Here is a 25,335-nt window from a genome sequence, read left to right as displayed (position 1 = left end):
TGGGGTCAGTAGCATCGGACTACTGGTGCTGCTGTTTCTTATAATTAAATTCATTTTAAGACATTATCAGTGTCTTTGGTTTGCTATTATTCTATTTTCCTGCCTGCGTGGTATAATATAATCTGTGCATATTATTCACACATGATCGATTAATTGACTGCACTGAAATTTGTATCTGTGTTTTTCACCCCACAAAAAATAAAGCCTGTCTACTTGTTTATTCATTACCTGCAGTAGACTTTGGTTCGGGTGGAGTGAACTCCAGGCAAAGGCGCAGCAGACAAATCCTATATAGGACATGTGATTGCATCTGTGGAGGGAAAACCCTGGGCTCTTTCCCTGCAGCTTCATGCCCGTTGATTATTGGTATTTTCCGAGTTTTCCAAACTAATAAGTGGCACTATCAAGCATTTGGAAGCGCTGTGAGACTACAGACGGGCTGCTAGGCTTAATTGATATTGAGCGAGGCACTGGTAGGCGCGGATGGGGCCGCTGCTGGGTAATTTGCAGTTTAATCAGCGTTTGTAATGAGAGCCGCTGATTAGCGCGGGGTGGAAATAAAAGAGAGTTACAAGGAACGTCTGTCAGAGTCCGGTGATAATTCACGACTAATTGTAATGATTAGAGCAAACTGGATGACTTTGGAGCTATAATGCGTTGCCTCGCTCTGTGTGTGTGTGTGTGTGTGTGTGTGTGTGTGTGTGTGTGTGTGTGTGTGTGTGTGTGTGTGTGTGTGTGATACTAAAAAAAATCAGATATCAATTCACTTTGGCAATTTTCTCTATCAGAAATAGTGTAACCCATCTGCGCGTAAATGTGTGCGTAAAGGCGAATGTAAGTGAGGGAGAGAGGCCGAAGATTCGTAGACATTTGATTATCAAACAAAACAGCTCATTTCTAACTGAGGAGGGGGATCATAGATGGACTCTGCAGTAGATGTGTATTCCTAGAGACGTGCCTCGGCCACTGCTGGAATAGCAAATGTGAAATTAGTGAGAAATGTGTGCATGAACGCCGCCGCTCAATTAGCGGGAGCCGAGTGAATCAGCTGGTACTCTGATGCTGCTGAGAGCGCGCGGCGGCCGCCCGCATCTCTCTCCTCCTGCCTGAAGCTTTATGTGAGTTCCTCTGAATCATAATAAAGTTGAGGAAATTACATCTTTGGTGACGACAGCGGAGAAGACGATCGTTATTAGAGGCGGTTGTATTTCGTGAACCGATTACATTCAGTCTTTCAGTGAAGCGACTTTGACTTTTGTTTGCTTAATAACAAAATATCCGAAACGATCAATCTCACAAATGTTATTTCCCAGCAGTTATTTTAGAGTGAATTCGGATACAGTTTGTGATTTTATCCAAAAACATTGTTAGGTCAAAGCTACGCTATTTCCTTTATTAAATGGAAAAATGTCGATATAAAATAAACAGAAATTATGTACGCGCAGTAAATAAAACGTCAGTTGCCCCAAATAACTGAACGTGTGTTGTAAAAAAGGAAACAAGATTTTTTTTTGCAGCTGTTGAGAAGAAGGTTCTATAGTAACTTCTACAGACCTAAGCATATTTTGGCCATTTCAAAATGTTTTATTCATTTATATATCATTGATATTTTACATTAGTCTCAAGATTAAAAAATAATAAAATTAGTTCACTGTTTTTGGGGTTTTCATTGAGATTTTGTGTAATTTTTGTGCAGTCACAATGAGCTGAAAATAAACACACGCATAGAAAGTTACAAAAAGAAAATCTTAAAAACACAGTCTTAACTGTGACCAGTGCAGCGACAATGAGCCTTGATTGCTAACTTTACTCCTCACTTTGTCGCAAATGAGACCCGTTGCCTTCGCCACCACCAGCGCCACCCTTCTCAGGGCCCCCTCTGGCTCCCAGACCCTGTTTGGGGGGTGTTAAAATGCATAGTGGCTCCCCGGGCACAGCAGCAGCAGCAGCAGCACAGATTTGGTATCAGGTGTGATGTGCCACTAAAGTGACCTCCTTCATCTGATGCTCTGCTCTGTGGCGCCGGGCCGACCGGCAGCGGCCCACGATCGATTCCCCAGCGAGAGGTTATCTATACGTGGTATTTTAATGTCACACAGTCAGGCCAAATTGATAGTGATAAATATTTGCCGGAAGATTAGGTGAGGGGAGTGTGTCGAGGGCGCTCCATCTCAGACCTGTAACCCCCGACAGAGCTGTTCCTCTCTGTGCCGGATTAGCCCCATCCATCCAGTGTCAATGGCTGCCTTGTTGGGAAAATCAGTGAGTAAACACGTCTGACAGAGAGAGAGAGGGGCGTGGGCTGGCTGGTAGGTGTCCGGCTGATTACTCATACAAATAGCCTCCAAACTCTACCTAGTCCCTCCAGAATGTGTTTTCTCTCTGTTCCGTTCTGTTTTGTTCAGCTCCTCTTCTGCTCCCTGCTCTCACATATTTACTCCCCCCTGCTGTCTCCAAGGATCCCCCCCTGCCCTGCTGTTCCCACTTTGTCCCCCATCAATCACCGCAGCATTGTGTCCTGGATGTTATACAGAGTGACTTAATATCCCCTCCTTCATCTCTATTCGCACACCAAATCAGTCTCCATGAGGGTCCGGTGCTGCAGCCGTGTGCGAATGTGTGCTTCTGAAGCGGGCGATGAGAGGGAAAGGAAGCAGCCAAATGTGTTTTTGAGGAATAAACACTCCCTCTGCTGTGTAACGAATCAACCGGGCACATTTGGTTACTGGTTACGGGCTTGAACATGTAAATGTGATCTAAATGTAATGTAAAAGTGAAGTGAGGCCAGAGGTAACGCAGGAGGGTTATGCTGCTCTGCAATAAAATGTAATTAAACATCACCCGGTGTTTAATTTAATTTTAACGACTAATGGGGAGTTTTAAATATTAATAAAAAACACTACACTGTAATGGGACATATCAGCAAAACATCTGTTTATGCATGGATCCTCCTCTTCCTCAGATGGTTTTTCCTTATCCAAACCAAGGGTCAACAGACAGATTGTAAAGATTGCATTTAATGCTGGATGATGTTCAGTGTTCCTATGAACAACACTGTTAATGAAGCATAATTCACGGCATCACCCGCACCCTGTTACATTCCATCATCACTAAGCAGTGAGTTAATTCCTGGTGGTCAGATGTCACTGACTCACACAAGCAAGGCTGCTGATTCCAGCCTGTCTATAACCACAGTAGCAACACTTTCCTCCTAAAAGTGTTACTTTTAGGAGGAAAGTGTTTATAAGGTGAATATTTGTAAAAATGTTAAGGATTTTAATAAAAGTTGATTTTATAGGAGCAAAAAGACTAAAGTTTCAAATAAATATTGATCTTTGCTGGTTGTCATCTAAAAAATATTCCAACCTGTAAATTAAGTTAATCTTTCAAATCCTTCCTTTTTCTGCAAACTTGCTTTTAAAAATGTGCCGGAGGAGCCTTTGAGCCTTTTCTTGCCCCCTGTGCAAAATGAAGACATCACATCTCCAACGGCGTCCCAGTGTTTTATGAAGGGTGCCTGACAAATAGGGCCTCCCCGCCACGCTTCAGCGGCCACCTTCATTCCGCACTTGGCTTGTTTACATAGCACCAGGACCATTTCCACGGATTAAACAAATCACTGCCCGAGGGGGACATCCATAATCCGCTAACGGGTCACCAGCGAGACAGTTATAAATGCCTGCGTCTAGGATTAGGGGTAGAATAGATGTCTGTGTCCAGGGATGACCTTCCCTGAATGCAGCACCCGCTACGCCCTGCAGTTTAGGAGAGGGAAGAGAAAGACACGGAAAGGAAGAAGAAGGACTCTGTTGTGTAAAGGTTTTATTGAATTGTTATTAAACGGCTTAGTTTAGCAAAAAAAGGGTATTTCTGAAGTCAGGTTTCCTGCAGGAGGATGTGATGAGAATCCATCAGCTTCCATCAGTGTGGATAACTCTCTGAAACACTTCATGTCACCTGCTGTAATGCTGAGACACATTTTTCCTACACATTATAGGGACAGTGAAGAAGATCAGTAAAACACTGTGTAGATCTTGGAGCAATTTACTTCATCAGTCCACATTACGGACGTATGAATTGTTCAAATTTGATAACAAGCACTCAATTCTCTTTATTATGTAAGTTAAATTAGACTTTGCTGAAGGAGTAGTTGCAGTGGCATTCAGTGGCTCCTCAAATAATGCGTAATTTGTGCGAGAATTTGTTGTATCTGTCACAAATATTCACAATTAGCGGCGGTAATTATTTGATAGTTTCTGCAATTACGGCTTAAACAGTTAAATTTGGAACTGTGTGGATCCCTAATTGGCCTAAATGCGATATTTTGCATATTTGCATAATGAGGAAATTGGTAGAAAATTGTGTTCATTCATTTGTGAAAAATCCTATGAATTTTATGAATTTGAAAGGTCTGCTCCTGCAGTCTGTGACTTTGCGGCGGCTCCCGAGGGGCGCGGTGGAGAGCAGCGCAGGCAGCAGGCCAAATGAGGAAGCGATGACGAGGGAGAGGTGCGAAGCTTTGAAAATAATTACAAACTTTAGATTTGTAGTGGGGCGCTGTGAGTCGCTAGGACCGACTTTGTCATGGCAACAAAAGAAGTTATTATAAGAAGCTTTAGGATGATTTAAGGCCCAATTAAGCTGATGTGACTGAGAGATCATGGAGAACTGTCGACTGGGGCTTCCTACAGTACAAGCAGCAGGAGAGAGGGATTCAAACTTTCACTTTGAACTTTAACGCCATTTAAACCACGTTTCATTTCACACTTTAAGGTGCGCCTGCCTGTGGAAAGCAGGTAACAGTTTTAGGTTTGGTAAAGTCAGTTTGTATGTCATGTTTAACAATTACTTCTGCTAAGACACATTTCTTTTTCTATTGCCAATAAATGTCATGAGAAGTAGAGATCCTGTTAACGAGTGTCTGCGGCAGCGCCTGTATCAAAACAAAGCTCTGCACAATACAGTGAACAAACAGATGGCGCGGAGTTGATTTTGATACAAAAATAGAAAATGAAAACTTCACGAGCGACAACAAGGGCGACCGGCAGCAACGCAGCTCATAGGATTTAGGCAACTTCAGGACAGGTCAACATCAGCCTCTGAAGCTGAGGCCAAAGCAAAAGGTCAGAGTGGCACCAGATGAGGAAGGAGGAGTTAATATTCCCAGAGCTGAAAGAAAGTCATTTCTACATTATTAAGTATGAATCACATGCTATTAACACAGTTTCATTCTGCTGAATGGTTCAGAAACACTAAAATGGAAAAAACACACACATCAGAACATTGAGCACGCTGCACATACTTCCTGCTCTGCTTCTCTGTTGATGCAGGAGAAAACAGCCCCTCTGACTCAGATTACATTATTTTCATCTTAATGAGAATCTGGTTGTTTATGTTTTGTGTTTTGAGGATCATCCACATTAATTAGAATTTGACAGATCCAATTAGAACTGTAGGCCCATAATGATGTGATGGGGTTGCCACCGGGGGAGCAGCCTCAAAACAAACAGCAGTAGTTTAACGTAAAGGTTGAGGGGCTGGATCACAGAGTCTGAAGAAGAGGAGGAGGAGGAGGAGGAGGAGGAGGAGGAGGAGGAGGAGGAGGAGGCCCAGGTGTGTGTGGACGTATGTGCACGCCGGTCTATTTCCCCATATAGTGGCTCCTCTCTGCCGTTCCCCAGAACCTCATAAAGCTCATAGACAATAATGATCCTGCCATAGACTGTAATGATCCTGCCATTTCATGGGGTATTACACTATAATGATGATAGTCCCCCACATTTGCATCCCATCCAGCCTTTAGCTGCTGAGCTGCACCTCCATCTTACCTGGCACGGGTAATTTATAGAGCAAAGGCGTGAATAAGCCGCTGTGGAATAATACAAGCCACACTTAGAGTCAACCGCCGAGATTTATTACGGGAGGGTAAAACCCAAAAGGCAAACAGAGGCGTCCTGCTCCAGTGTGTGTGTGTGTGTGTGTGTGTGTGTGTGTGTGTGTGTGTGTGTGTGTGTGTGTGTGTGTGTGTGTGTGTGTGTGTGTGTGTGTGTGTGTGTGTGTTTGTGTGTTTGTGTGTTTGTGGTCGGCGTTTGAGAATGAAGACATCCATGAAAACCCGCCAATGACAGCACATAAAGGATGATGGGGAGGTGGGTGCGAGACCTGGGAGGGGAGGAGGAGGGACGTAGCTGTGGTTGAATCATAAAAATATTTCTGTGTCAAGAGCAAGAGAGAGAGAGAGAGGGGGGGGGGGGGGCGAGAAAACGCAAAGCTCCAAACATAAATATGTTCTCTGCTCCAGAAATTTTTCACCACTACTCCTTACAAACAGAGACACACGTGCAACAGAAAGACGACACGCGCCCAAACACACACCAGCCCTGGAAGGAGGGGAGAAAAACAACAAGCCCGTGCGTATTTTACTCGGAGAGTTAATGGGAATAAAATACCTTGGTGGATGAGTGCAGATGTGTTTGATACAAATAGTCATTTTCCTATTTGCTGCCTCATTGAGCATGATGAATGATGGGAGTCAGGGAGGCGGCGTGATGAATGGCAGCACCTTGGCTCCATTGCATGCCCTATTGATTCTCCTTCTTTATTACTCCTACAACCCAGCTGGCTGCTCCTGCCGTCCCTGCACTCTCTCCTCCACACGAGGGGAGAGGAGGAGGAGGAGGAGGAGGAGGAGGCTCTTCTTCCTACTGTAAGGCCCCACCTTTTACAGGAGGGCTGCTGCTGGGAACGTTTCTGATTAGTGTCTGGGAGCTGCTCGGTCGGCGGAGGAGAGACAAGGAAAGACAAATACGATTAAAAAGGAATTGGAAGTGGATGTGGACGCTCCGCGCATGGATCAAGGGCACGCGTGAAGGCGCGGGCGGAGAAGGACGAGATGTTTGTGTAGCCGACACGCAGAGGATTTGTTTTCGTAGGATCCAATTAAAGCAGATACGATGATGCTCAAAACTGATCTCATCTAAAGCAAATGAAGGATTCAGAAAACTAGAGACAGCAACAATTTCCTGATGATTCCTCTGGCTGTTATGGTCAGTGACCACATTGCTGCAAACATAATCCAGCACATTATACCAAAATGAATTAAATGATATAATTTTAAAAAGAAATATATATATAAATGTATTCATAGAATTCCAGTGATGCACATATTCAACTTTTCAATTTAACACAGCTGTGATTTTATTGGGTGTTCGATTTATGTAATGTGCATTAAGAGATTCTCCATGTGTCCATATTGATCACTGGGCTAAAAGCACCTGAGAATTGATCCTATAAACGAGTATTGTGGATTCAAATGTGTTACGACTGGAGCTCCAGTGTAACTGTAGCTCAGGGTCTACACACGTGGCCAAGTTCATGCTAGTAGGCGCTTCGTGGCCTCTCTTATTCCTACACACGCATCACCAGAATGTGTCAGCTGCTGTTTTTCCAAGTGAGAGGTAAAACATGCGAGCGTCAGCCGCTGACTGCTGCTTTGAGGAGATCAGAAAACACATCATGTTTGGGACTGTAACCCCCCCCCCCACGGGTCCCCGTGGCTCCGTCAGAATAAAAGCCTGCTCATCCATCCGTCCGAGTCCAAGCTTGAGGCGCCGGCGCCGCAGCCCTGGGAGCTCTGCGTGTCTGACTGTGCTGCTCCAGCTCAGCGGAACATCGCTGACCAGAGGGGCGACACAGACCAGGATTAGATAGAGGCCACGTCAGGACGGTCCAGACTCGGGCCCATCAGGCATGGAGGAGGATGACGGGCTCCTCGAGCGCCGGCTGCAGAGCGTGTCCAACTATCTCTGTATGCATCGTGTTTACCAGGTTGGAGCAGGGTCAGCAAATCCAATCCCTGATTTGAAAAACAATACTCATTGAAAATAATGGGCAATCTCTGCAGCTGATGAATTAAATTTCGATTCATTTCCTAAATGGGCTGGTAGAGATAGAAATGATCCCCACCAATAATATGCATGCACATCCAGTTTTGCGTGCGCGCGTGCAGCCATCTTCCCCTCGGCACGGCCTGCGCGGAGCTTCCCAGACTAAATTACAAATGTTTCAGTGGATTGGAGTTGCAGGACATAATGAAGCAGTGCGGCACGCTGAGAGGTAATTACCCAGCAGCACTCCTGCCGTTCTGCAGCCCCGGCGAGGTGCGAGGGAAGATGAATAGCCAAAGTACAAAACCACTGACCCCTCAAAAGTTTCATTTACCACCGCCCCCCCCCCTCCATCTCCCTCCCCCTGGTTTTGGGGAGCTTGGAAGAGGTAATCATCTAGGGACAGTTTTGGTGGTTTGATGAATGGCGTGTGTGGCTTTGGTGCTCGTACACACGTGCACACCTATTTATCTGCTGCAGCCTGGACCCAGCGGAGCAGGGCTAGCGATGTGCAGCATGCTGAGCCTTATTGAGTCACCAGTGCTAGCTGAGCGGAGAGACAGGCCGAGGGAGAACCAGGTGGGGGGGGGTGCGGAGGGATGGAGCGACAGGGGGAGGACAGACTGCCTGGATGGGAGACGTGGAGTCGATCAATTTTTCCCACCGGCCTATCAGTCATGTCCTCTCCCTCTGTCCGTTTCTGCTGATGACACACTTTCTCTGCCCACCGGCCCATTTCCAGGCCAAGAGTGAAAAAAGAAAGTCCAGGTGTGTGTGTGTGTGTGTGTGTGTGTGTGTGTGTGTGTGTGTGTGTGTGTGTGTGTGTGTGTGTGTGAGTCAGACACAAACACACTCACCTGGAGGTTGTCCAAGGGAAGCAGGGATGAAGATGGCGGCTTCTGTCAAAGTTTCCCATCCCGGGAGCGCGAGGGGAGCAGGGCACCGCCCCCCCTCCCCCCTCAGGTGAGCCCGGCTTAGCGTGCCAGCGGAGGTGGCAGCATCCAGAGCCTTGTCAATGCATAATGCATGAGGGGCCTCCTTCACTGACAGCCCCCTCTGCCGCCTTCCACTCCGGCAGCTCGCCCGCTAATCAAAAACGACACATCCCAATGTCCAGACATACGCACGTGCGCGCGCCGGCGCACGCAAACGCACGCGCGCCGGCTGAAATTTACTAATCAAAAAGTGTATTTCCTAGAGGCCGACTCCCAAGAGAAATCCAGCTGGAAGAAATTGGAATAATTTATTAGCTTACAAGTTTTGGTTGACAGTTAGCCCGAGGCTATTTATCTCAGTAATAGAGAACGTCTCCAATGTGGCAAAATTGACCAAATCAAACAGCTTTGATCAGAAAATGAATCTGGCAAGGCTGTCTGTCTGCGACGTCCCAGGAGGTGAGCGAGAAACAAACAGAACGGAGAGACAGGGAGATAGAGAGAGATTATTTAACAAGTGACCACAAGAGGGGAAAAGGGAGTAAAGGATGGACTCGCGCCGCAAGTGAAATCTCCCCCTGTAAATTATTATTAATCCAGCAAATGGAGGGTATTGCTGGATAAATAACGTGACAATGGCAGAACATCAAAGCAATTTGTGGACTTTACAGCCGTCCCTCATTGAGTTTGAGTTGGCAAAATTGTCCTGCTTTTTCATATTACTGCGGCGAAATAGCTAATTTAGTTTGTCGTCTTCCCGAAACAACGAAGTGGGAAAAACAAAGACAAGTGTCCGGAGGAAAACGTTTCATCGCAGCCACGCGCGGCCACGTGGTTCGCAGCTCACGCGCCCCTGAGCCGAATCCGTTTGCACTTCTACACAGTTCATACCCGTCACTCCGTCGGTGACAAAGACACTGAGCCGAGCTGTAAAACATGCCTCTGACATGATCCACGCGCGTGTCCCCCTCCGCCGTGAGGGACACGTCCATTTGTCGACGACACTGACAGACAGTTCAAAAGGTCGTCGGGCTGACACCGAGAGGGGGCCGTAAACACAGCGCGGCCGTCTCAATTAGCGGCGGGGCCTTCGCTTCACAGTCACGCAGGGATCCCGGTGCTGGGTCTCATTACGTTAAATGCATGTCAATCACACGCCTCGGGGGCAACACAGTGAAGGAGGGTGAAGTGGAGCGAGCGCTTTCACTCAGTCTGTGATTTTACCCTCGCAGCCGAACAGAGAAGTTTGTGGAACAACACATTTCTCTCCATAAGTGGAAAGCAGCTCGGCAGAGAAGCAGTGATTGGATTGGATCACGGTGGGAAATTTTTCCATAGACTGGCATTAGCATTGACCCCCATCCTCCCTCGCTGCCCCCCTTCCACCCCCTCCACCTGTTCAGCTCCACGCCTCCCCCCTCTCTCTCCAATCTATCCGCCTAATGAATTTTTACCTGGCACAGACTGTTTTAAACTCCATTTGGACCCGTGCCTACAATTACCTCCTCAGAGTCTCCAAAGTAACTGCGCTCAGCCTAATTAGTATGCATTATCAATTAACAAACTTAATAGCTGGCAGATTGATTGGGTCCTCTGTAGAAGGGGGCAGAGCAGGAGCGAAACACAAAATGAAAAATCATCTCCCTCTGCATTTCTCATTCCTCTCGCACACAGATTCGCGGCGGCAGCAGTTACGTAATGTTTCGACACGCGAACGCATCATACCTGCCGTTTTTCTGATGTGTTTCTTTATTATGAGATGAAAATAACGCCATGATTTATTGTCAGATTTGTAAATATTACAGGTTGTAATGAAATAAGGATTCAGTAGGTGCGCTGGTCTAAAATAACACAAGCAGCCCCTAGATTCAAAATATTATGAATCATCAGTTTAACAAAATAATATTTGTAGTAATTTGTAGTATATGTGATATAATTGTTAATTAAGGTGATAAGCATTAACTATAGAGCAGATGCTTTTCTACGTGTAATGTTTTTATTGGTGATCGGTGGTTTTAACAGTTTTTTCATCATCTCATTTCATCAAGAGAAAGAAAACCTGAACTACTTCAGATAGAAGATATTACTTTGAACAAACAGAAAAACAAAAAAGAAAAGCCTCAAATATTTTAATACATACTCTGCAATACGTTTACATTTCTGTGAACATGATGTTATACTTTGAGATAAACAATAGAATAAATAATGCTCTTTACTCATTTGGTTAAAGTGTTAAAGCGCTTTAATAATTTGGCATACGGGTTAACGCGAGGAAATACTTCCAACTTTACATCGCATGCATTTGCAAATCTATCATCTGTTTTGTCACACGTGTCCTTATGCGCCTCGAGCACGAGGCTATTCTCGGTAAATATGACGAGACACTGAGGCAGACTCGGTGATTCAGGGGAAGAAAGGCGGATGATGGAAGCTCGCCGTGGTGAAAAATGAAGAACAGACTTGTGCTTCCCGGGAGGCGTAAAGCAGCAGCCACGGGAGGCACGGGAGGCAAAAGAAACCAATTTGTCAGGGAGATGAAAGTGATAGTTAGAGCAAGCATTCATTTTCTGGACATCGACGTCGTCGTTAAATTGTGCTGTCTGACATGAAAGTCGCTGAATTCGGGGGAGCGTCTGCATTTTTCACTACTCGCTTAATTAATGCACCTGTTCCCCCTGCAAAGCTTTGAAGAACAGGAGCCATGTCACCTGCTGTGTTTTCAGGCCTGCGCACATCCTTGTGTTCTGATATCACCGTGGTCATCAGCGTTAAAGCTCTTAACCTGAGAGCAGCTACCATTTATCCACGGTGAAGCTAATCCACCTTCATACTGCTCTTTATACACAACACTAATGGCCGAATAACACTCATAAACACGTTACCAAAGCATATTTGACAGAGTCGTTTATGATGCAAATTGGCCCATACGTCCTCAGCTTAAAGTGCGCTGTCCGTGGTGCTGAAACTCGCGCTGCACCAATTCCCCTCGTGCATGAGGAAATTCACCTGATTCAGACAATTTGATTAAAAAACTTGCATATTTACATAAATATCAATAAGACGACATTATGACAATTACTCGCCCTATTTGCCACAAACTTTATATGCTTGAAAATATACTTTATTTTCATTAGGACGCATGAAATGGAGTCATTAGGGCATTAATTACGGCCACTATAAACAATTATCTGGGTTAGTTCTTCAGTTATCCTGTAATGGCTCATTGTTGTGATAGAATCAACATCACAGTGAGACTAATTTGTACACAAGGCCACTTAGGGCAGCACAGAGGGCGTGAATTGCTACAGCAGGAAAATCAGCAAATAGAATAATGTTTGGTCTTTTCGTTGCTGTACTATGGTAGAAACGGTTTCTGAGAACATCAGCACTAAGGTCCAAGAGATGACGAAAAACAATCCATTACCTGGTGCAAACACCAGTTGTCCACATAGTTCATAGTGTGGTAATACAGCGGCAGAAATGTGCTGTAAATGCGGGGAAGCAGCGAAATTGAGGAGTCACATACAATGAGCGTCACCTTGGAGGGGGGGGGGGGGGGGGGGGGGGGGGGGGGGCAGTGGCCTTAGGCTGGAGGAGGAAGAGGAAGCTGAGCGAGGATGGATTCAGGGGCACTGCAGCAAGAAATGACTGATGCGCTGACGCAGGTTCTTCCGGGTGCGTCGGGTTTTGATGTCATATCAAATGTAACGTGGACGTCAAATCCTACAAAAACGTTTTCCCTGCATTGCTTCGGTTTCTAATTCATAATCCAAACTATTCAATCCATGACATAATAACATTTATAATAAAAAAATAATAACATCTTCTGCACCAGTAGCAACACAGATTATATTTAGTTTAATGTGTTTGGTAGTTTATACTTTATGGCATCTTTCGAAAAAGAGTTTTTAAATTGTATGAAGCAACTATGGGAAGATACGAGTCATAGAAAAGTACAGTATGAATACGTTAGAGTACAGGTACCCTGAAACTGTGAGCAAATGACGACTCAGCCTAAAATATATGAAGCAGCAAAGTTACTAATATGATAAATAAACAATAGCACTCGAGACATCAGAGGTCAGTCATGAAAGGACCCACAGGTCCAACCCGTTTCTTCAAACTTCTCTGGACTGGGAACCGGAATCTGGTTCGATGTTAAGACACTTGACAAGGATTCGAGGGATTCGTGTGTCATAAGCGGTAGTTTCCTGCTACAAGCGCAACAGAAGCACAAACAAAGACCTGACTATGAACAAGCAACATCAAAGCATCTGTCACAACCAGAGTGTGTGAGGAGAAGGAACATGGGGGCGCGTGCTTCAGGCTTGTGTGTGGGCATGTGGCTGCATGAGCCTCCTTCATCGTCGGGTTTTTCCCTCTCTCTCCCTCCCTCTCTCTGCACTGATGTATATTTCGTTGTCCGCCGGCTTAATTTTGATTTATAGTCCGTCCATAAATTAGAAAAATATGTTTTAGAATCCCATCCCGCGGAAAAAGCGGCCCGTGATGTCAGGGGATTGGGTGATATTTAAGATGTCAGAAATACATATTGGATTAGTGCGCTTTGTTCCCCCGCAACAGCAGGTGTTTAATCACAGCTGATGGCTGGAGCGAAATGCGTTAGGACAGGCCAGGCACCAAAAAACTGGAGCTGCGTTCCCAGTGCGATAAATCACACGGCCCACTGTTGTTACCCCCCCCCCCCCCCTATCTCTCTCACCCACTCCCCACTCGCGCGCGCGCAAAACTTGCCGACGTGCTGGCCGCATCGCGCGCAGGCCACGCGCTCCCCGCACCTTTTGCACCTGCGGGTTAAATCAATTGATCAGCGGTGTAATTGAAGCGATAGTCCATTATCGGAGTCTGATGAGATGACAGTAAAACAATTACGCAGTGATATTAATTTAGAGACGATTATTTGGCCTAATCAGGATTTACACAACAACGCGCTGCTGCGTAATTTGCTTTAAAAACATGTTTTCTCCTTCTTATGGCGCTAATAAGTGAGATAGGCTGTCATTTCCTCGTATTAGCACGGATGAGCAGTTAGAGACCAACCAAAGTATGGATCTAAACGACGCAGATTAATGTGATCCATCATGCTAAACCTTCCAGAAAACGTAAATAATTGATTCTTGTTGATATCGGTGCGTGTTTTTCTAGCATATGCGCGTCTCTTCAGAATTCATATCGCCTTCGCCACGACCATGTGCACCACGGCGCCCGTGGCGCAACTGGAGGCGCGTTTTCTGTGGTCTCAGCCGAAATGGATGAGAGGCTGGAACCCGTGGGGGGGGGGGGTCTGCACGGGGAGGGGAGAGGGAGACGTTTAGGAGAGCAAACATTTTCAAGGTCACCCGGTGAACTGGAACCAGGGAGGGGAGATGCATGGAGAAAATAGTGCGTTTTGACACCAGCGCGCCTTTTGATTAAAAGGGAAAGTAATGGGTTTAAACACACGCACCCAGAATGCCGCCAGACTCTGTTGGCTTTTCCCCTGCAAATTACTTAACGGTGCAGTGATGGAAATAAGGTTGTAATGTTTTGTAATGGAAAAGAAAGCCTATATATTATTTTTTCTGGTCTTCTTGTTTTCTGACATACACAAAATAAATTGCCCGAGCTAATAACCACGGCGCATGGGATTTCTTTCCCCTCTGTGAGGGAACTGGAGCGCGTTTTCTTTTTTGCTTTTCATTTTACATTCGGTACCATGAACAATAATGGTCAAAATGATGAAACATCAGTCTTGCAATATAACGCCAACAGTTGTGACTGGTGAGACAAATGGCTGAAAGAAGGATAGAAGAATAGAAAAAAAGGAGGAGAAGAACAAGAAAACCATCACGCAGGCAGTGGAGGGGAGTGCTGTGCGTTACGAGGAGCAGTGAACGCCTCATAGCGGCACCGGCGCACCTGCAGAGTGAAGGAACCTGCAGAGCAGAACAAAGAGGATTGCTAAACACACTGGAAGATGATTTAATGCTGGGTGCGTGGGGAAAACAACCTCAAGCACATTAGCTTTCAGAGAGAAGTGCTAATCATGCATGTTCGCCAGTGGGAATAGCGCGTGCAAAGCAAAGCTTTTATTGGACATGGAAATTCAATAATCAAAGCAGCTTGAAAACAAAAGCGGGGACGCGCTGCGGTGTCCGTCCGTCCGTCCGTCCGTCGGTCCGTCCGCGGTGGCGGCTCCGTTCATCCCGGAACCCCCTCCTCAGCGAGGCGCCTAATTCCCCTCTAATTCGCGTGTCAGGGCCGCGTCTCCCCGCTGTCCAGCCCAGTGGTCCTTCGTCGCCCCGTTTTCAACTCTCCCCAGCGTTACTCAGCTCAATGACACACGGCAAATTGCATTTAATAAATTAGCTAAATGGATTCGACGATCGGTTAGCGGGCACAGTGTTTCCTCCGGTTAAGCAAAACATTTATATCCCACCAGCCCCCCCTCACTCTCTCTCACACACACGCGCGCGCGCACGCACGCACACACACACACACACACACACACGCACACACACAAACACACACGCACACACGGAAACGCGTGCTTAAAGGGATCTGGGCAGATCGACCATATTCACCTGCGCGTCATTTGAACCCGTGCTTTACGGGCAGTGATTCCGAAACCTTTGAGCTCTCAAATCACCATCATCCTCCTTTCCTATGAAGCCACGGCGGCTGCGCGCGGTTAAATGTCATGACATCCTGTTCCTCACCCCCCCCCCCCCCCATTCCTTCCAGCCACAACAATCCTTTATGGCCTCTGCGTGTTTGGTTGCGCAAAACAATCTCATCGGACATTATTGATGTTACAGATGTTATAGTAATCAAATTATCGGCCTGTGAAGGGCCCCTCTGTCACCGCGCCGTGTGATGAATTATAGTAAAGGTCAGAGCCTGCCGGCGCTTTATGGACGGTTCGTACGGTAACGCTCAGGTGAGCGCCTCCAGGGCCGCAGGAGCCTGCGCGCACACATTCGTTCAGGTTAAGGGATTCCTGCAGGAGAGAAAAGGAAGGGGAGAGTTTTATCCTACACATACACGCAAAAAAAGCCAAGATGTGTCGTCGAGTCCAACAAATTTACAATTAAATCTTTCATCTCTATTCGCATGAGCCATATAATATTTGACAGTGCTCAACGTTTGTCTTTTTACTGCTGCATGGTTACATATTACTGGTCTTTCACGTGACTCAACTAACTAACTTACTCAGGCCAAAGGGTAATAGTGAACACAAAGCAGTGTAAACCACAAGCTGTCACTCATCATATGCCTGCGTCGCCTACACTTACAATGAAGCTGATTAAATCACTCTTAATGAATCAAACAACCGCTATTTTAAAAATGGAGTCGTTTATATCCAAAGAGAAATACTGAAAATTTTGAAGTTTTAATGGGAGTATATGCAGGTTTGGTTACTGGAAATTCATATTTGGGTTGATGGTTGGATGGAACATGATTTCAAGACGCCATCTTGGGATTTGATCATTTCTTTATTGAGTGTTTTCTATATTGTCACATTTCTTTCTTCATCAATGACTAACTCATAGAACATGAGGTCCCACCAGTGCTGGTCAGGTCATAATGTTATTTAGCCCACAAAGACACGTGGGGCTCAATCCCTTATTACTGTGATTTGAATACAGTTCATCTTTACAACACAATGCTGAACATTCAGTGAACATTCAGGTCCTGGAGAAGAAGTAATGATAGAGAACGCTTAAAAACCTGACACTCCCAGTTCAACTACGGTCCACAGGCTTTAACTCAGATGGACAGAGTTCTGCTGCAGAAAGTAAACACACATACTGCACTGGGATCAGTAAAACGTTTATACTCATTCACTTTGTTTCTGCCCCTAAATGGCCAATGATAATTAAACTGTTATCAGTAAATGTTTGAGAAATTCATTTACTGATTACAGTTTAATTATCATTGGCCAGTTAGAATGAAGATCTGTGACCTCAAAGAAGGATGACACTATGTCGGCACATTAAGTGTTTATTATTATTATTTATTATTAAAAATAATAACCTTTTTAAAATTAAATGAATACTGCCGTTCCTCGGTTGGTTCAATGATTTCATTTCATTAGTTATATTGGCTGTACTCATGTCTGTGCTGAAAACTGTTAGAGCAATTGTAAACAAAAGCATTTGTCAATGCTTTTGAAATTTGACTTAATTTAAATATTTAGTTCCTGTTAATATAATGTTGCAATCCTGCACCTGTGCTGTATGTGAATACTGAAAACGACACAATCTGTGGAAACTCAAAACTTTGGTAACGCACGTTTTACGTTTGAATTCAAAGGCCGTTTTCCCGGATCTGTGCCCTTTTCCATGGATGGAAACGGAACTGCTTTGGCGGAAAGCTTCGCTGTCAGTCCAGTCCACATTAATCCAGACGCAATTAGGTGTCAGCGCGCCGCTGTTGTGAGTTTGATGATAGCCTTGGGCTGAGCACGGCGGAGCGGGCCCTAATCAGGAGGGTAAACTCCGCTATATTTCAATTTGGGAGGGCGCTCTTCCGCTCCGGGGGGCTGTGGCATCGGTGATAAATAAAACGCCCATTTACTCCGCGCGTTCGCCCACCGCAGACGTGCACGCTGCCACCGGGCCCGCAATCATAGCCCGCATTTGGTCGGCGCACATAAATCACACAATTGGAAACGCCATGATTAGGGATGCCAAACGCCAACAAATGCAGCGTGTAACCTTGTCAGCGCGCGAGCTGATATGAAATCATCTGCACTGAGAAATGAAACTAAATGGAACAACTGACACTTATCCAAAATATTCACTCGGTTACCAACTTAAAGCGGCGGCACAAAGCGTTTCACGCAGCAGCCCCACGACCCCTCCCACGTCACAGTTGTAATCTTAAACTAACAGGATTACAGCCTCCTCTCGCGTAATCCCCGGTATTATGACACATCTGTTATTAAGGGACGCTTTAAAATCCTTTCAAATGTTAACCAGCATGTTCCCGAAGCCGGTTAAAGTGTTAATTGGCTGATTGAGTCCATTTATCTAATCCCTCACTTTGAGCGCTGCCCTCAAACCCTCCAAACGGCGCCGGTGGATTTGGGTGAAGTGCTGCACACGATCTCTATTCAAATATTTCCATATGACAACTGCTCACAGACCACTCCAATTAAAGGCCAGTCACTTTCTATTTAAGCCGCCTCCAAAGATCGCCGCCGTGTGCGTGGCGCAAACAAAAGGATCTTTCCAAAGCGTTTAACTCCCCACGAGTGACTCGGGCCGCCCCCTCAAAGGCCATCTCAGGGGATTAGATGCTGGATTTAGGAGGAGAATTGGGCTTGCAACACTGGCGTCCACCCCCGCTTCTGAAGAGGGTTCCGTGCGTGCGTGCGTGCTCAGCACCGTGGAAATGAGATGCGCATTTAAATCTCGGCGCAGGACGCGCCGCCTGTGGCCGCGCGCTGCCAGGAAAGCCGCGCGGCCCGCCTCGCCGGCCTGCGCCTAATTAGGCGGCCTCCAGAGCAGCGGGAGAAGGGGAGAGGCCAGGTTCGCTGCTCGCTACATCTGTGGTTTCCAGAAAGCCCGTCCGGCCCCCTCCGAGAGCGAGGGGGGGGGGTTTAAAAGCGGCAAATTAGCATTCAGATGAGTTCAGGACGCGCCACAGAGCAAGGTTTCTGTAACAGTGTAAAGCAGTAGTGGAACAAGAATTCATATCATCCATACAACACCTCAAAGTAAACCTACAAATCCTGCTGTTAAAGTGTCTTTTGTGTAAAAATACTAACATAATATACCGAAACATTGTCTGTTGAGGAGGAAAACAAAACAATTTAATAAAAATAAAGCTTGTAAAGGTGCAGGGAGCATCATGACTTGGTTTAGGGTGATGTCACTCCAGATGTGCTGTATCTGTCCTCACATCTGGGAAACTACCTGCCTTCGATTAATCCCTTTTAATATAGAGATCAAAACACACTATTCTCTTTCAGAGAGAAAGTTCTCTTAATTTTAGAGTTAGTTTTAATCTGACTGTGATTATTGATCCAGTTCCAACCAAACACGGCTTTTCCCTGATGCTGATTCACTACTTGACAAGAAGCTGAAAGTGGATTTTAAGCATCAATGAAATAATAATTTTGATTTAATTTCTCTAGAAACCACCAGAAAGCAGTAAAAATCAAACTCTCCAAAACTTCCAAGTGACATCTGTCCAGAGATAAACAGCTAGTCTGAAACCATTTGCCATTCAACCATCACAGCAGATGCACAGTTGAAGCAACCAAATTAGACAGATAGATAAATTAGTCATTGCTACCTAAGATTATTATGGCAGATTATCCTCATTAATGTTAAACGTTTGCTCCTTACAGACAAGAATTTCCAACATAAAACAATGGACAAGCTGGACTCATCACAATTAGCAAAACTAGTGTAAAAAACTATTTCTTGATCATGAATTCTGCTAATTGCATTGATCTGTACAATAATATATTAAGTAATGTCCTCTGTATAAAAAGAGTGGAAACCACTGTGGCAGATTCTTTCTTCTAATAATAGTGACACCCAAACATCAACACACACGTCCCTGCTTTTAGAGTCATTGAGGGGCTGATGCAGATGCAGGCACTCTGCTCTCTGGGCTTTATTGTGCGCTCGCTGTCACATACAGGTCTTCATTAGCAGCGTCTGGAGACTCGCCGAGCGCCTGTGTGTGTGTGTGTGTGTGTGAATCACCGTTCACGTGTCTGTTGCACCACTAACGCGCCACTATGTCAGATGGAGTCCGTTTTAGTGCGAGCCTTTATGGGGGCAAATTGGTGGCGAATAGGACAGCGGAGCACTTTAACAGCACTCACCTTCTCCTCACCGCTTTTAACTTATTAGCTTATATTAACGGATTTTAACCTGTCAACAGTTGTGAGTCTGCAGCACGAATAAATCACCGCAGAAGCGTGTGCGTCTCGGTGCACGCCGTGTTTACCTCCACGAAGCCACACACTCCAGCTTTTTACGTCCTCGTCACTAGTAATGAAGCCAATCTCCATTTTGACTGTGTGATCACTTTTTAATGCACTCGAGTGGTTTTTAAAGTGCAATCAAACGCTAATGAAGGGCTGCCGGGTTCTTTTCTCTCAGTGGCCGACCATAAACGCCCCATCCACGTGTTTTCTTCCGTGCAGGCTTTCACTGCAGGAGAAACATAAGCATGAGTCAATTGTTAAATGCACCTGGCAGACGCTTTTTCAAAAAGGACACAATGATGGAAGGGAAACAACACAATGAAAGCACAATCTAGATGAAGCCACCGCCAACAAGCTTAAGAACATACAGTATTTAAAGACAGCTTTAGTTTTAATATTAACTTTTATAAATGATCCAACAGATTTATGTCTATTTACTGAAAGCACTGGTATTTAACCGTGCAGCAGCTGCAGCAGAAACGTGAAGGTGCGTTTGAGTCCGCACCAAGTGACCCCGAGGAACCTCTCCTTCATCTCCTCAGGAGTCTAGGTTGATAAATGCAGGACACCAAAAAGGAAAGTGAAAAATCAAATCAACAGAACTGAATGTGTCTGTCCCCCTAATGAGCCGCTGATTGAACATTTCAGCGGGGAAACATGAAGTCATTAGTCTCTATGCTCCAAAGAAGCATTTAAGAGAAAGTTCAGTAGAGGAAAAAAAAATCTAATTACAATACAGGAGACACAGGAATAGCTGAGAAACATCAATTTAATCATAATCACCACAATTACTGCTCCCACGGGTCTGCTGGAGTTACACAGTGATTGTTTTGGGGAAAGAAATTACATTTGTGTGGATGTGACACCTTTTTTCTTAGATGCGGTGCGTTTTCCGTTCACCACACCGATCACAGTGCTCAGTAATTCAAGGGAGCATCATTTTGTGTTGCCAGATTATTAACTGCGTTAGCAACTTGTGAAATGATCAGCTACAAATTTGTCATCTATTTATGGAGAGTTTAACAATCAAATCACAACGTGCCCGAAGGTGCGGCGATGAATTACATGTTCCTCCGCTATAAAGAGGAAACTTTGATCTAAATACGCACTTAACACATTTATCGCTTATCCCCCGGTGGGGAATCGTCAACAGTCTTACACATTTTAATATTTTAATCTATGAAAATGGTTCAGGATCAAGTTGTGCAACTAGCTTGCATTTGGACTCCATTTCTGTTGGAGGAGAAACAAACATCTACAAATTATTGTTACGTGTTTGGATGGAGGAAGTCAATGCTGTGTACATACAGTAAAGGTCTATATTGACCTAAGTAGAGAAGGGCGTTGTGGGTAACTTTAATATGCAACAATAATATAATTAATATGCAGCATCCTTCGTTCCATCATATCACTGTGTTATCGTTAGAAAGGGAGGAAATCTGAAACTGGACTTTGATCGTCTCTGGGATCCCATCAGACGGAGGCTGATCAGAGACATGCTACCTAATGAGAAGTTGCTCTCAGTGGTAAGGTCAGACAGGCGTTTCCTCAGATGGGATCCTCTGCCCCCCCCCCCATCCCACAGCGTCCCCTCCATCCACCCACCGCTCTTCAAACAGAGACCGTGATAAGACCAAGTGAACAGGCCCATCATGTCACTGTGCTGCACCTCAGAGAGGCAATGAAATCAAGCTGTCACTGCACAGTAATGTTGAAGGGAGAGGTGAAGGGGAAGAGAGGCAGCCCCCCCGTTCCTCCTTTCCCTCCCTGGAGCCCATTATAGCAGGTGCCAGCACTGCAAGATGGATCACACCCACACTCAGACACACAGTCACACACTCTTTGTGAGTCTATCAGAGAAACCAGAACCTAATTGGGACCAAGAATTTTTTAAGATATAGTAAAAACACCAGTTTGTGAGATGTACCGTCTGTCTGTTCATGGTCGTTTCAGAGTCAGAATCTGGGCCTATGACCAAAGAGGCAGCATTTTAGCACAGGGAGCGCTAACAGCTAACGGTGGCTTAGCATCCGCGCAGAGGAACGCAAGATGGGAGAAGCAAAGCAAACGTGTGGTTTCACTTTCAAACGCAAATATTTCTGTGAATCTCAGCGGCTGCGGTTCTGTACGGCGCCGGACAAAAGGAGAGCATGTATGTGCGCCTGGCAGGCCTGACACACTGCTTGTGTGTGTGTAATGGGAACAGCTGGCTGAGGGAATGAGTACAGAGGGAGAGGTGATGGATGCGAGTGGAGCTCCTGTGACAGATGAGCTAACAGGTGTTCACCACAGCCCTCAGAGAGACGCTATTTATGAGCCGGAAAAGACAGCCAGATGCAAAGCACACGGCGGCGCCGGCCTGCTCGCTGCTAAACACGTCACGTACGCCCGCACAACTTCACCCAACAACGAGCAGCAACGCCGCTCAGCTGTCTGCAGGCGCCGGGGAAAGTTGAGTTGAGTTTGCAAAGAGCATCGCCACTTGACAGAAGAGCTGGACAGGTGGGGTTTCCAATGTTTCCATTAAAAGAGCTGCATGCTGGGAAGTCTGCTGACACGGCAGCATTTTGGCAAAGTCATTTCATGGGCTGTTCGAATTCCTAGCAATTCATGGATTCAGCTGATTATTGTGAGTGGTAAAATGTACATACAGTACGTCAGCAGGAGGGGCCACATATTCATCAAGAGGACCTGGTATCTGCCTCAGGCCGCAAATTAGCAGAAGTCAACATTAACGATTCTGTGTTTCAGCCACTTGGAGCTAAATGAATACAAATCACCGCAGAGATGATGGAGTGTCACTAAATACACAAAAATGAGAAGTGAATATTAGTACAACTCCAATAAACACGGCTTGTTTTTATACATTACTTCTTTATTATTCAGCAAAAGCGACACAATTGAAAAGACCTCATTGATTTAGATCTAATAAAAATGCTTCGCTTTCTAAATAACCTTATTTTCATGTAGAAGGCACTTTAACAAATCGAGGCAGTTTATATGTTGGAATGTAAAACTACAGACTCCGACTAGTTATAAGAGCTTCTAAAGGTTTAACACTTTAACATGTTTACAGAAGTTGAAACCGTGGGGAGAAGTATTTTCCCGGTTACTAAAAGGCACAAACATTGATTTTAATTGGGTTGAAAAATAATGTAAAGGCACAGAAGACTTGGCCTGTAGCACTGTGCAAGAGGCAGCAGTGACCTGTTGTAATCATCACTTGAACCATCGCCACAGAGAGGCGACCACATAGTTTGGCATATTTGCGATGGAGGTTTTAACAGTCTCACATTTGAAAACGTTGTCTCCAGGGGATCAACTGCTTCACTCAAGTTACGTCTACGCGCCGTTTCCGCTTTACCTTACGCTACAGGAGGGAGGGGGCTGTGCTCTACGCTTGGGCGAGGGCCTGTTTGAGGTCTCGCAGCAACATGGAAGCCACGACGCTCTTCTCCGTGTTGATGGTGAGCACGGCTGCAGAGTCCTTCACCTCCAGCGAGAGCAGGACCAGAGATCCGCTGCTGACGGTCCGCCCAGCGAACCTGCAGGGCAACAACAAAGGGGTCAGCAAGAATAACTCTTGTATGCCTATATAAAAGGGGGGGGGGGGGTCATCATTAAATGAGTAAAAACAGAAGCCCGTGGAATAACTCATGGACACGTGCAGGAGATTTTGCTCATTGCAGAGACTCTAGGATTTCCTTTTATTCATAGCACAACCTATCAATCCTCACATTAGCAAATCCTCCAATACCCAACACCTTGTAATTAACCTAAATTAGCAAGTGAGACAAAGAAGCTAAAGGATGCGACAGGAACTACACAGCGCGGAGCAACAGACAGTCCATTATCCCAGCTGACTAAAGAGCCATTAGGCCTGAGACACGCCCTTGCTGACAGTCGAACTGAATCCAGCCTGTGTTTATGAACTATGGGTGTCTATGAGTGCGTGGGAGCACTGGGACCAGTCTGGGGGGAAACCCCGTCCCACCAGCTCCCTCCGGGCCCCGTTTCCTTGGATACAGTCCCTGCAGACTTGGGGTAAATGTGGGCGCACATGGCTCCCATTGAGAGTGCTAACAAGAGGCAGAAAGGGGCTATGACCCAGTGTGACCCCCTTTGAGGGCAGAACTGAGCTGCCCCCCCCACCCCGCATCTCTGACTAACTCCCAGCCATCTGCCTCCATTTAGCACTACATCCCTGCAACAAAGACCCCCCGTGGCAGCCTGCTTAGGCCTGACAAACAGCCCACAAAGAGCCCCACTCAGGCCCGACTGAAGCCCCCCACAGGACGGCCTGTGGACAGACACCGTCACAGGAGCCCCGCAACGCCGCGCTGAGCAGTGGGAGCACGTTTGCCAATTAGCATGCGCACGTTAAGGGGGGGGGGGGGGCATGCATACGCAATGAAACGATGCTGGCTCACAAACCTGGCGTGTCTGGGTGCGTCCCTGGGGAGCTGCTAAATTACCATCAACAGAGGAGAGGGAGTTTATCAGGGAGCTCAGGGAGGGGAGAGAGAGTCCTCCTTGGGCTTAATTAAAATATTAGCCACTTCAGCAGAAAACACAGGCCATTCACGCAGCAGAAATACCAACCTCTCACTTATAATAATTCAGGGGTTGTGTAAAAAAACTAAATATATTTATGGCAATTCATATTTACACGACATTCCAACTGTTACAAAGCATAACCAAAATAAATAAATAAATAAAACATGTGTCAAACACATATTCTTGTCCTTGGCCTGGTTCGCTCCACCTCGTTTTAACCCCAGCCATCAGCAGCCTAAGGTGTCGGCGTGGTCCCAGTGGCTTTGTTAATGGATTTAGGATATAAATCTATCATTTACCCAGGCAGTTAACACTACCCCGAGGCTGCTTTCATTTGGTCTCGGGAGACGGCGCTTTGGGCCTTTGTTTATGCGGAGCAGTGAAAGTGGTGTGTTTTGAGTGTGTTCCGTTGGAGGCCGCGCAGGTTCAGGTTCAGCACCAGAGCAGCTCTACGTCACATTTAGATCCAACACAGTGAATGCATTTTTAAGGACTAGAAGGGGAAGATTAAGAACAAGCGGGCCTTAAATGGGTCATCGGTATTCTCCTGCACTCTTCACACACTGGGCTAAACACTGGATTAATTGCAGCGTATGGAAAGAAAAGAAAAGCGTAACCCCTGGACTTAGAGCAGGCGGATTGGCATCGATCGGCAGGGCTGCAGCTAAGCATCACTCTCCAATTATCTGTGATTCTCCTCAGTGCCGAGAGCCTGTGTGTGCCATCTGCCTCCTCCTTCACCCTGCCACCGCAAACACAAAGTGGGCTTCACCTTTACATTCACCCTCACGCAGAGAAGAGGCAGGCAACCGAGGGTTCAGCTCAGCTGCCGGAGAAGGCAGGATTTAACCAACAGCGAGTACTTAAGTAAACACTCAGCCTCGTTTAAATCTCTGGAATCAAGGTGGCGGGGGCAAGAAATGAAACCACCGAACTGCATTATGAAAATCTAAATCCGTGTGGTTGTGGTGACTATTGTTCCTGGTACACGGCCAGGTGCACGCGT

General features: G+C 46.0%; 1 protein-coding gene across 3 annotated transcripts in view; it reads right to left on the bottom strand.

Annotated features, from left to right (window-relative positions):
- Nucleotides 1–19,850: 19,850 nt before the first annotated feature.
- ap3b1a (adaptor related protein complex 3 subunit beta 1a) overlaps nt 19,851–25,335 on the bottom strand; it is a 38,533-nt gene continuing 33,048 nt past the window's right edge. For 2 of the 3 annotated variants that reach the window (XM_029168755.3, XM_029168754.3), the window contains exon 27: nt 22,627–23,317. In XM_029168755.3, the coding sequence (XP_029024588.1) occupies nt 23,167–23,317 (151 nt within the window). In that variant the 3' untranslated portion in view covers nt 22,627–23,166. Of the gene's footprint in view, nt 19,999–22,626; nt 23,318–25,335 lie in introns of those variants that run through there. The other variant, XM_055513405.1, reaches the window with a different exon arrangement.

The sequence above is a fragment of the Betta splendens genome, chromosome 12 (assembly GCF_900634795.4).
Source record: "Betta splendens chromosome 12, fBetSpl5.4, whole genome shotgun sequence".
Classification (NCBI taxonomy): domain Eukaryota; kingdom Metazoa; phylum Chordata; class Actinopteri; order Anabantiformes; family Osphronemidae; genus Betta; species Betta splendens.
This window is presented reverse-complemented; position numbering and strand designations above follow the sequence as displayed.